Here is a 9797-nt window from a genome sequence, read left to right on the forward strand (position 1 = left end):
CCCCTTCATATGGAGGGGAAGGGAGAATGGAAGAATTCAGACTGGGCCATAGAATGTCGCATATTCAGAACATTTGAGCTTCTGTAGGAGTTGAGAGATGATATGCAACTGCTCATTAAAACTAACATTATCTAAGTCTCTCTATTGCTTTTGTCAGTATCATATCTTCAAGTTGGACATTTGTTTTATGCACAGTCTACTCTTTTCCACCATCTCTCCCACACTCATTATCCTCTCCAGGCCCTTGCGACTAACCCTCTGAGGCAGCTGACAGTGATAGCCTTCACCACAGTCTATGCCACATCTCTTAACCCTTCTGTAAGAGTATCACCGTCCATCAGTTATGATCATACAAGCTGTTCCGAAGAACTGTTGGCATGATCTAAATCTTCATTGAAATGCGGCTATTTTTGCAATTATCTACTGGGCAATCAATTTGAGTTAAAACATCTGCAAATTGTAATAAAATGATATATTTGATGTATATGCATTTTGCCCTCGTTGTTAGGAGGACTATAAATCGGGCCCTTAGACTGCTTGAGCTGTCACCAGTCGGTGCAGAGACCTTTCAATGTTTTAGCTTTGTCAGAGTTCCCCTGTCACATCTGGCTTTGAAGAGGCCATGATCAGATCATTTTCTAACAAGTTCAAATATCTGGACATATTTTAGTTACATTGTTTAGAGCTGATCACTTTCTGTAAAACACTGAAACTATCAGCCACAAAAGCAAAGGGAAGTGTAACACTTGTCAAAGGAAGAAAGTGAAGAGGAGTGTGAGCCGATTACATAAAGGCAGAGACAGGTGGTACGCCGGACTGTGATCTGGTGCCTATAAATAAGGATGTTCATGTCAATGAAAGGTGATACAGTATGTGTATTCGTTTTTACGTTACATCTATCCAACAGTATGTACTTTTGCATGCAAACACAACTATTCAGACTGTTCAACGACCCAAAATAGTCAATATTTTGGCAAGCCTGTTGGATGAATAGCACAGCTTGTTGGATGAAAAAAAAATAGTCACAAGCTTCCCTTGAGGCCCGACACTGATACGTCACTCTGCAGCCTGGCCGTCCTGTCCATGGGTGTCTGGTGTCTCAACACAGACTCAGACACTCAGCTGGCCTTCAAGGTACTGTTTGTGTGATGACCCGTTAAATACGTCCACTATGTTATATGTAGTCAAGCTTTTATCTTGATATCTTATATTGTTTCAGGAGCCTAATAACAATGTATAAAGAGAGTGAGCAATTACAAAAAGCTGGACACAATGTCCTAGTGGATCCTGTCTAACTCGTTTAATCAAATCAACCACTTAACCATCATTCGTCATAAATTTGTTGGTCTCTGCTTAACAAATGTGTGGCAACTTCCCAATTTTAACTCATTTTTTCATCCAGCATCTATTTGATTTGATCCCATTCATATTAAGTGTTTCAACCACTTTTCCAGAGATGACTGCGCCCCAAGTCTAAATGCAGAACTTTGCCATAAGTTAAATGAGGTAAAGTTAGAATTTTGTTTCAGAAACACTTTAGAAATACAATTAATAAATCAATTTCTTGTTTCTCTTGAAAGTTTTATGGCTATTTTTATGCCTGCTAGCTTCACTCACAAGCTCTTTTGCCCTTCCTGGTTTTTCAGATTAAGCAGGTGCATGATAAATACCTGGCTTAGTGGTGGACAATGAGATTAGGAGAACCTTTGGCAACTGGAGGTCATAAGGCTGCCAATGAAGGAAATTGACTCTAGATTTGGATTGGGGTTAAAGCTCACGGCGCTTTTACTTGATCTTGTTGTGCCTAATAACTTTTGAAGGCCAAGGCAGAATCTGAACCTTCAACGTACCCCTAGACTTAGCCCGCCAAAGGGAGAGTTATGGAAAAAAAGTTTCTTTGAGTTTGGTTGGCACTGACACTCAATGACGTTGTCAATATTCGCCGGTTATCTATGTTACTGCGTAGCTTCCAGTGATTGGAAAATACAAAACAACATCGGTTTTATAACTTTAAAAATTCATGCAAAAACAATGTCATTTTTTACATTTCTATTTAAACTTCCGTGCTTCAGAGCACACCCACAAAAAGAAAAGTATTTCTCCTCCGTGGTACAGCTCAATGTAGCTTGCCCTACTGGCGGAGGGATACAGAACTCGAAGTCCCTTCGCTCTACCCTTAGAAAAACTATTTCAGACACCCTCTTTCTCTTCAAATGCCCCTTCAGTTGGAGGGGTAGGGAGAAGCCGGAGGGGTGGGGGGAGAATTCAAATTTTGCCCAAGTTTACCCTTGACGGTTCCTGTTGTGATTTTTTTATTTGATAATGGTTATCAGGATCTGGTGTAACTGAGGTTTTGATCTGGTCTCCTACTATATTTGTTTGAAGGGGAGTTGGGCTCCCAGGTTGTTCTAAAAGTTTTGTTAAGATTTTTAAATTCCCCCCACCACATTTTTTATGATGAACAGCTAGATTGTCAGAAGACTCTCCAAAATTTGTATTTCTTCACCTCACACAACTATGAGAAAACTCTGTATAACTAGAACATTAGCTATAGGATTACAAGACCATATTTGCACTAACAGGTTAAGTTGTAGTTTGTTACAAATCTGAGTTCCGGGTGCTTCTCTTTCTCCAAGAATCCGAGTTAGAGAGCGATTGTTCAGAGATGAAACAGTCCAGAGGCCGCCAGACTGGAGTCCAGACCGACACCACCCAAACCAACACCGCTCTCATGGAAGTACTCAACATATATCCAAGCAGCCAGAGATCATCCAGAAGAGGAGTGCTTCCCAAACTCACAACCGTCCTGCCCACAGCCAAACTGCCACTGCTCTAGACCCTCAGCCCTATTTAGCTGTACCTGTTCCAGTCAGCAAACCCTCTGGACCTCCGGAGGTACAACCACGAAGAAGAGTGAGCGCTGACCAGATCTATGCAGCTCACAAGGAGGCAAGACTGGAGGCAAAGCCGGTCCTGAAGGAAGAAGGCCATACAGAAGGACTGCTAAAGAGCAGGAAAGCTGTGTTACCCTCAGAAATTCGTCGAAGGGAAAGGAGTGTGGATGATTCTCACAGAGACACCATGGACAGGCAGAACATCAGTCCAGACAGAAGAAGGACGAGTCGAGGGGAGGAGGACTGGGATCGGGAAAGGCCAAGGGAAAGGGGAAGAGAAAGGCAAGTTCAGAGGATCAGAGAAAGAGGAAACGAGCATGTCTCTACTCATGACAGCCAAGAACAGAGAACGTTTAGATCAATGGAACCTCTCCACCCCTCTGTACACCAGCAGCATGGGCAGCGTCAACCCTTGGAGCCAGTGAACCTGCAAATTTTGTCTCCAGAGCCACAACAACAGCATGAACCCCAGAAAGGAGAACACGTGGCTCAAAGCCAGCAGCTCCCTCAAATGCAACATCAATTCAACCACTTGAGACGCCTGCAGGACAACCAAAGTCTGCTTCGGAGTCAGCATGAGCTTCAGACGCTTCCTAGTCAACACCAGAATGTCTACACAAAACAAGAACCCCAACTTCAACAAGAAGTTGTTCCACAGACACAGCAACCAGCCCAACTGAATAGCCAAAAATTTGACCCTGCAGGTTACCTACAGACAGGATCATCTCTGCCTCAAGCCAGGAACAGAAGCATGGAAACAAGTGGTGGACTGAAACCCAAGTTACGAACCCGCTCCATGTCAGACATAGGGGTAAACCAGCACTCTGCCATGTATCGCATCGAAAGGGCCAGAAGAGATGGATCCAGGATTATCCCTCCTCCTGTGACGGCTAACGGAGACGTGAACACCCTGGACACAAGGGTGTCTGTGGCACAACTGCGACACTCCTACCTGGAGAACGCCAACCGGAAACCTGAGTTGTAGGTCAAACGGCATGGGTTCTGTGTTACACCACTAATTAACTGTCAAATTTTGCATTACTAAGCAGTTTTAAAAATGAGGACAATAACATCTGTAGCTGGGTGGCATGAAACATCAGTTTAAAGCTTTGCTTTAGTTGGTTTTCCATTGCATGCATACATCCACACGTGAATGCCATTACAATCCGTGTGTTTGACCATCTGAGCGTTTGATGAAGTGTTGTCTTTTCTTGTGTTGTTTCTTTAAACAACTAAAAACAGGATAGAAATCTTTGCTATTACTGCTTCATTGGTACTCCCTTGTTTTTGTTTTTCTTTCGATCCAAATTCTCCATAAACTGAAAAGTGAGACGACTAAACTAGACCTGCCAGCCATGGAGACGGATGCAAATGGCAGCACTGACCAGGAGCGGGGGGCTCGCAGGCCTCGGCGTTACATCACTCCAGGAGAGAGTCGCACGTCAGAGCGGTTCAGGACACAACCAATCACCTCTGCAGAGCGTCTGGAGTCTGACAGGTACAGCAGAGATTCAGCAGGATAAAAAACATGTCAAAACCTGCTTCCAGAAAGGTTTACTGGCAACAGAAACAGAGAAAATGATGGCTGCATTTAAAAAGAACCAAAAGTTCTAACTAATTATGTTATTTACTCTGTCGTTGTCCATACAAGCCATTGTCTACACTGACAAAGGACTTTTTAGGAAATTGTGTTTCATTTCCGGATGTAACCATTAATCACATTTAGAAGAGCTCATTTTTAACTGCTTTTACTTCATAACAACTGTAGTTTTCTCGTTGGTCTGTTTGTACTTTGCTGTTTGAGGGCACAAAGGTCAAACATTCAGCCGTGGTTTCCAGCTTTAAAACAGAGAGTCGACAAAAGCTGCTCTTCATATCCGATCCTGAAACCCTCACCCGCTTTATTCCTAATAAGATTACGATGGTTGGTGTTGGTGCTAAGAATAACTTCCTTTGTTGGTTTCACAAAGTAACACCTCATGATGAAAAGATTATAGATTATTTTCTTTGTTGAACTTTTGAAAAAATGCCAACAGTGTAATGAAAATATGTTTGAATCATAAAGACTTTGTGATCTGCAGGTCCCGTCTAAGTCCATCACAACTAGAAGATGTTGAAGGTAACTAAAACTATTTTCTTACAAACTGGACTGTCTGTGGTTGATTAAATCTCAAGTGTTTAATTAGAAAATAACAGTAATGCATTAGAATAATTCTTTTTGTAAGTAGAAAGGCAGAAAGCAAATCTAAGTGGCTTCATAATTTAGGCTCATGAGTTTTTCTTGTTCACCATTGTTTTTTTTATTTCAGAATAATACATTTCATGTAATGCTGGAGAGTTCACTGAGTCTAATTTGTCTTTTTTCTTTTTTTTAATTTTTCTTATTTGATTTTTTTTTCATGTTTGGCTAGTGTTACATGTTGCTACCCAAAAGAAACAAACAAAAAACACATTTTCAAATTAACTTTAAGGCCTAGAAGAGAATTGTTCTCGGGTTCTCTGGGGTTCATTCCTGAAATGTTCTCTGTCCTGTAAAATGACTGGTTAGGGGAGCCAGCTCAATGGTCTTGTGGTAGAGTGTCCACCCTGAGACTGGACGGTCGTGAGTTTAAATCCCGACTTAAAGACTAAAAATGGGACCCAGAGCCTCCCTGCTTGACACTCAGCATTAAGGGGTTGGATTTGGATATTAAACCACCAAATGGTTCCTGAGTGCGGCTGTGTCTGCAGCTCACCACTCCCCCAGGGATGGGTCAAATGTGGAGAACAAATTTCACACACTTAGGTGTGTGACAACTAATAGGACTTTAATCTAACTTTAATCATTCCAATTCTTTCCTTTTAAAGGTGTTGAAGAAACATTGGATGAAAGAGCCAAGATGAGTGTAGCTGCAAAGAGGTCTCTCTTCAGGGTAGGCTTGTTCCTTTGTGCGTTTCTCTCAATGGTTGATTATAATAAGATTTGTGTTATTGGCAAATTCATGTGCACCTCATGAATCAACTGAAACCGATGATAATTAGCAAAGATGTTGCTGCAGGAGCTGGAAAAAACATCAGATGGAGGAGTTCCCAAACCCCGCTCTCGAAATGCTGCCATAGAGAGACGTTTACGAAGAGTCCAGGACCGCTCGCATACACAGCCTGTCACCAACAAGGAAATCAGTTCCTCCAGGTACAGCCGCTATTACATGCATCACACTGATGGAAAATGGAATACTTGTTAAAATATTCTGTTAATGCATTAGCGTTTGCATTCACTTAAAAAAAAAAAATAATAATAATAATCTCTGTTACATGTTTTGATGAGTGACAGCACATTTTCTTCAGGTTGTGAGGACTCTTGGAAACTCATGTGCTCATTTTGTGATTCTAATTCAGAGCTAGCGTAAGAAAGGAGCTTAGAGGATTATATTTTTCACATTTGGGACGTGTTTTCACTTCTCTCTTCTGTTTTAAAAGTTAATGTTTTTTGCTTAGCTCACTGAAAATTTTAGCCTAAAACAGCGTACTGTACGCAGGTAGCCTCTGTTTCTGCTTAAACTTCTTCAGTGGAAGCGCAGCTTCCCAGCATTCCTTCATGCACGTCCTCTCACATAGCTGCATCACTGCATGGCGGGTAGTGAAGAAGCAGGTTATGTATCGGTTGAAAAGGTCACAGGTTGAGCCAGTTGAAGCCTTCCACATTTCTGGGTTCAGGTGACCTATAGTTTGTTTACCAGGTTTTAGAACGCCTGGTGCAGAGATCCTGCAAACCCCTGCAAACATCCAAGTGCATTATATGATTATCTGGCATATGTGTGCTTATCTGCTTATGTCTCAGAGGCTGAGTTGGTAATCTGCCACGGTTGACATGGTCAGGTGTTTCGGGCTTCCTGGTTTAGTAGTTAAAGAAGTGAGGCCTCTCAGTGAAAATGCTACTACTGGAATGGTGCGCCATCTCATAAAGGCCAAACCACCAACTTTGAGAGGTGGAGATAGTACCGGTAGTTGTGAGTCGTATTGAGGTTTTAGTCAAGGCTTATGAATGTTGTACAGAGGACTCTGGCTAAGTCCTGGAGAAGATCAGGAAGAATATTTATTCTAAAAGTAAAATATTTTTCCGATTTAGGCCACTTTAGTTACACCTCCCTCTTGAATGTTGGCAAGATTTTCTTCAGCATAGTAGCTCAGAAGTTATCTATCTAGGAAATAGTGATCTTGTTGATAAATGCATACTAATTCATACATATAAAAGCTGATTATCCTGGGTGCCTTGAACATGAAATTCTTATCTGGCATCAAATCCACTCAGCAAATACAAAAATCTTAGACTGCCTATAGGGCTCCAAGACTTTGTAAAAGCATTCAGCACAGAACCACATGTTTTGCTGAGGGAAGATTTGGACTATTTTGAAGTGTTAAGCACATACAGTGATATGGTGAAAGAATATTTGTAAGACATTCAGATGTGCTGTGAACTTACAACAGCAAACATTGGAAGTAGGGATCATGGCAGGATCCACAGTTTCCCCTGTGTTTTTTTAAAGACCTGTTAGTAGAACTTTAAAGCGGGTTGTAGGTGGAAGATTTTTCATTCTGGGTAGTGACTTCCACCCATCACAGCATACATGGATGATCAGACATCAGCTACCACTTCAGCCTCGTGCACCAAAAGCCTGTTAGAGAGGTGAAATTCACGTTTACAGTGAGGCTGGATCAACCACAAATGCAGCAGGGTTTCTAAAGTGAGCTGCACGGTGGTGCAGTGATTTGCACTTTTACCTCACGGCAAGAAGGCCCTGGTTCAGATCCTTTCTGGGGGCTTTCTGTATGCTGTCTGCATGCTTGATTTTTCAAGCTCCAACTGTCCAAAAACTCACTTAACGGGTCAATTAGCAAATAAATTGGTCTTAGTTGTACATGTGTGTTAGTGTGGCCCTGCAACAGGCTGGTGACCTGTTCAGAGTGTACCCACCCTCGCCCAACAGTGGCTGGGATAGGCTCCAGTAGTCTAATGACCCCCAAAGGGATTCAGCAGGTTCTAAAGATGGATAGATTCATTTCTACAGTAAATACTGTCTATTAGATCTCAGTTTCTGTATAAATAAAGAATCAATCCCACCTGTAAACCAGTTAAAGGTTTGTGAAGGTTGTTTGATGGAAGTCTTAATAATTAGGAGCAGTTTGTTATGCTAAGACAGCAGGTTGCTAATGGCATTAGGAGAAAAGACACATCTGGTCTTCCTGGCAGTGAAACTATGGTGCTTATCTTTTGGTATTTTGCCAGTTGTCATCAACAGTCTATGATCTGAACAAAAATGAAAAAGTTGGGCATAGTGATTGTTGTTTCCAATACATCATGGTAACTCCTCTATCAAAGATGTTTAAATATGCTAAGCCAAGACTGGATATGACTTTTTAACAATCCACAGACACAGCTGTGTCAGTTCCTAAAGTTTTGTCGTGAAGGAATTGGAAGCAAAGGGATCAGTACTACAGACTCATTCAGCGTTTAGACATAAAGATGTTTTTGGACAGATGAAGCATGAATGTGGTGGCTTCAGTTTTCTCAGCGGTCACGGTGCAGAACATTTGCTGCTTGCAGCTTAGTTTAAAAGCAAGAAGAGATTAAAAGATGCGCAAAAGCAGTTTTTAAGAGACAGAAGGTTAGTCGATGAAATGGGAAGGTAAAGAGAGAATTGAACGGTTATATTGAGGATGTGAGGATCCATCCTATTTATTGTGATCAAAGGCAGCTCAGGAGTCAAACACAAGCATGAGGGAATCAGAGAACAACCAGAGGTTCAGGCAAGGATCAGGGCAGGTGGCAAACAGTCATAGTCAAAAACAAAGCAGGGTCAGATGAAACCAAAGAGCAGGTCAAGGTGAGACCACTCTGATGCCAACAGAGTGGCACAAACAAAACTTCAAACTGAGCTGCGCTAAGTGCTCTGACTAAATACTGCTGGGAGTGATTGCTGATGAAAAACGGCTGTGAGGCTTCTGGGAGTGACAGCAGGGGCTGATGGGAAGTGTAGTGTGACGGTCCAGGAAGTGCAGTACTCATGTGATGGACCCTGCTGATGGCCAGAGGGGGAGACAGGGGACTGATGCATGAAAGTGGAACACCGATTGTTGGAAGGATTCCCACCTGAAGGCTCAGATGACCTGCTTGCACCCTCAATTGTGCAGTTTTGCATTATTTTAGAGCGGAGCATTCTCGGATCTCAAGGCCACAGATTTATTTTGAGTTCATTCTGATTTTGAAGGTTCGAAACACAACATTTTGTTATTTTATAGCTTTTTTTCATCTTTGCATGCATTTTAAATTACCTCTGAGTGAAAAGCATAAACCAATGAAATCATACACTATAATACAAAACTTTTAAAGTAGATTTTATCGTACTTCAGAATCCCAAATACAATAATTTCCACCTTGTCGCTTTCACAGCCTTCAGGAGTCCTCTCAACCAGGCTCAGAAGTTCAAGAGCAAGACAAAGAGAACCAGGATCTGGAAGGTCCTGAAGGAGAGGCACACAACCAGGATGAGCCTGACCTTTCTGCGCTCAGTTTATCAGAGAAGATGGCTCTGTTCAACCGCCTCGCCCAGCCTACAGCCACACCGGCGGAGGGGGCTCGAGGGGACACCCGCCAGCGCAGATCCAACGCCCGTTTTCAAACCCAGCCTATCACCCAGGGGGAAGTGGAGCAGGTACAGTGTTGGTTTGAAAACTTCGGAGGAAAAATAATTATTGTAATTTATTAATATTTTTATGTTTATTAATTTGATCCATGATCAGGAGGAAAGAAATTGGAAAAACTTCTATATAACTCAAAATTACTGACCAGGCACCATATAAGAAAAACACGACATTAGAATCTTTTTATACAAACATGTCTTCATGATTTGTGTTGCTCTCATC

At 42.0% G+C, this 9797-nt stretch overlaps 1 protein-coding gene across 8 annotated transcripts in view; it reads left to right on the top strand.

Moving 5' to 3' along the window:
• Window positions 1-9797, top strand: part of LOC112150924 (supervillin) — a 61946-nt gene that overhangs the window by 20168 nt on the left and 31981 nt on the right. For 7 of the 8 annotated variants that reach the window (XM_024279525.2, XM_024279492.2, XM_024279464.1 and 4 more), the window contains exons 7-12: window positions 2637-3875; window positions 4222-4392; window positions 4976-5013; window positions 5742-5806; window positions 5933-6066; window positions 9325-9586. In XM_024279525.2, coding sequence (XP_024135293.1) covers window positions 2637-3875; window positions 4222-4392; window positions 4976-5013; window positions 5742-5806; window positions 5933-6066; window positions 9325-9586 — 1909 coding nt within the window. The remainder of the gene's footprint in view (window positions 1-2636; window positions 3876-4221; window positions 4393-4975; window positions 5014-5741; window positions 5807-5932; window positions 6067-9324; window positions 9587-9797) is intronic. The other variant, XM_024279530.2, reaches the window with a different exon arrangement.

This window comes from Oryzias melastigma, linkage group LG17, assembly GCF_002922805.2.
Source record: "Oryzias melastigma strain HK-1 linkage group LG17, ASM292280v2, whole genome shotgun sequence".
NCBI classification, from domain to species: domain Eukaryota; kingdom Metazoa; phylum Chordata; class Actinopteri; order Beloniformes; family Adrianichthyidae; genus Oryzias; species Oryzias melastigma.